Source organism: Mus caroli, chromosome 6, assembly GCF_900094665.2.
Source record: "Mus caroli chromosome 6, CAROLI_EIJ_v1.1, whole genome shotgun sequence".
In the NCBI taxonomy this organism is placed as follows: domain Eukaryota; kingdom Metazoa; phylum Chordata; class Mammalia; order Rodentia; family Muridae; genus Mus; species Mus caroli.
In genome coordinates this window covers 115373707-115376362 of record NC_034575.1, presented here as the reverse complement: position 1 = coordinate 115376362, position 2656 = coordinate 115373707, and the positions used below count along the sequence as shown (strand labels likewise).

General features: G+C 44.3%; 1 protein-coding gene across 1 annotated transcript in view; it reads left to right on the top strand.

Moving 5' to 3' along the window:
• The window catches only part of Ccdc77 (coiled-coil domain containing 77), a 26249-nt gene extending 24438 nt beyond the window's left edge, over nt 1-1811 (top strand). Inside the window, exon 5 of the mRNA XM_021164155.2 lies at nt 693-1811. Within this exon, the coding sequence (XP_021019814.1) occupies nt 693-842 (150 nt within the window). The 3' untranslated portion in view covers nt 843-1811. The remainder of the gene's footprint in view (nt 1-692) is intronic.
• The last annotated feature ends 845 nt before the right edge of the window (nt 1812-2656 follow it).

Sequence of the window (2656 nt, the reverse complement as noted above, 5' to 3'; positions counted from 1 at the left end):
AAAAAAAAAAAAGGAATTGTCTACTTTTAAAGTGGGGAACTAACTGGGTGATGAAGTGCTTTCCCAGACACCTTCTGGTATCTAGGATGCCTTCAGAGCCTTGCTGGAGATTCAGCGTCGCTGTGAGTCCTAAGTAGCTGCTGTGCTCTGAACAAATAGGGAAAATATGACACTTTCTGTCACTTTTGGCAAATTTACCAATAATGCTATTATTGGTTTTATTTATTTTAAATGTTTTGTTAATGCAGACACGTTTGTCATGGTGAGTGTGTGGAGGTCAGCGTACCCCTTTCAGTTACCTCAGATCCCCAGGCAGGGTGGCAAGTGCCTTTACTAACTGCTGAGCAACCGGGACCTCACTGATGCTGTATTGTCATTTTGCCCACTGTTAGTTATTTAATAATCTTGAAGTTTCTCTGTCCTTTCGTTCTGAGTGTGTATTTGAGATGGTTTCTTGTCAGCCAGGCTGTCCTCAAACTGCATAGGTAGCCAAGAAGAACCCGGAACTCTCTTGATCTTCTTGCCTTCTTCTCCCAAATGCTTTGACCAATTAAACATTTTCATTTAAAAATACATCACTGAAGAATTTTAGTACTGCATTTATCATATGGAAAAAAGGAGCCAGCTAGCGTAGCTGCTCTTCACCCTTAGCTAATGCCATAATTCTTTCTCTCTTTTTTTCAACTCTCTAGGCAACCATGAACAACACCCATGGAGATCAGGACCTGGCCATGCTCTGTGAAGTCCGTGACAGCAACAGGAGAGCTCATAAGATACAGGGGGAACTGAAGAACCTCAAGTCTAAAGTGTTCGGGCTGGAGAATGCGCTTAGGCTGTGCTGATGGCTCCTTTCAGGGTTGGCTTCTGGAGACCTGAGACAAGGTCATCTGTGCCCACAAAGTGGACCTGGAGTTGTCCAGAGTAGTGGCATCAATTTTAATAAAGATGGTGTTAAGGGCATGATAGCTCACACCTATAATCCCAGGGCTTGGGAATCTGAGGCAGGAGGATTGCCACAAACCCATGGTACAGGCAGGTGGATCTCTGTNATTCATGGCCAGCCTGATCTACAATAGTGCCTTCTAGGCCATCCAAGGCTATTTAATGAGACCCTGTCTACAAAAACAAAAATAAAACATCAAAACCAGAGAGGAAAGAAGGAAAACAATGGCAAACCTGGCTCTGGCACAGCTGCCCTGGCAGACTGCCATCTCACCATCCTGCTAGCCTTGTCTTTTATATACTGACAGGCTTTTCTGTCTTTAAAAAATCAGTGATGGGGATGTAGCTTATCTGGTGAAGTGCTGTCAAGCATACAGAAAGCCCNGGTCCTGCTAGCTCCCCTAAAGCCAGGTTTGGTGGCTCACCTGTAGTCAGCACTGGAGAGAGCCCACGTGGGAGATCTGAAGTTCACATTCCCCCTTGGCTAGATGGTGAGTTCCNGGCCAGCCTGGGCTACACAAGACCACGTCTAAAAATGAAAACAAGAAACAAACAAACATACAAAAAAGAAAATAACTTAGGAAGAGCCATTTTGCTGAGCTTGCTAAGTGTCAGTGGGAGAATGTGTTTCCTGAAGACCAAAGTCATTCACTGAAGTCATTCACTCAGGAATTACATACACCTGGAAAGATTCACAGACTTAGCTGCGTTCCGAGTTACTGACCACCAGGGGGCAGCATAGCCCTTTCATCAAGAAAAGGGTGCTACTTTNTGTACANTGGGCCAAACCAAAATGATATTTTATGTGAAAAANTTTGACATTTTATCCATAGTTTTAAAATTCAAATTAAGTATTTTCAATAAAATGTGTGGTTNAAAACATCTCAGTGCTCTACAAGGTCTCGTGTTTGTTCCTCGTATAGCATTTATCTCAGTTCACTTTCTTTGAAAAGTATCTTACGTGAGTTTATAAACTAGGGTGGAGTTGGTGAGCACTACAGCATGTGTGGAGGCCAGAGNGGAACTTGGGGGGCTCAGCCCTCTTCCTGCTGTGTGGGCTTGGGGATCTCTCGGGTTGTCAGGCTTGGCAGCAAATGGCTGCTTGCTGGGCCAGCTTACCAGCCCTGGCTTACAGCATTTTTTAAATTTTAATTTTGATATATATATATAAACTAATTCACTTTACATCTCACTGCCCCTCTCCTGGTCCCATAATCCTTCCCTGTTCCCCTTCTCTGGACTGGTGGGGATCCCCACACACCCTGGTATTTCAAGTCTCTTTGAGGCTAGGCACTTCCTCTCCCACTGAGGCCAGACAAGGCAGCCTAGCTAGTAGAACATATCCCACATACAGGCAACAGCCTGGAGTATAGTGGATGTTCCCTTATAGTTAGCCTATGATCTGTGTGATCTGAGGTCTGGTTTCAGTTGGATTCCTCTAACTTAATACCATTAATTCTTTCAAAATTATATTTAAGCAAAGCATGGTAGCTCATATCTGTAACCCCAGCGCTCAAGTAGCAAAAACAGAATGATCACAAGTTAGAGGCCACTCTGGTCTGTGTAACAGGTTCCAGGCCAGCCAGGGCTACCAATGGCAAGACGGCTCCAGAACCCATATGGAAGGAAAGAACTAACTCCACAAGTGACCACACATAGTGTGGCATCACCCACCCCTAACCCCCAAATACACAAGCAATAAAAAATAGAGTTT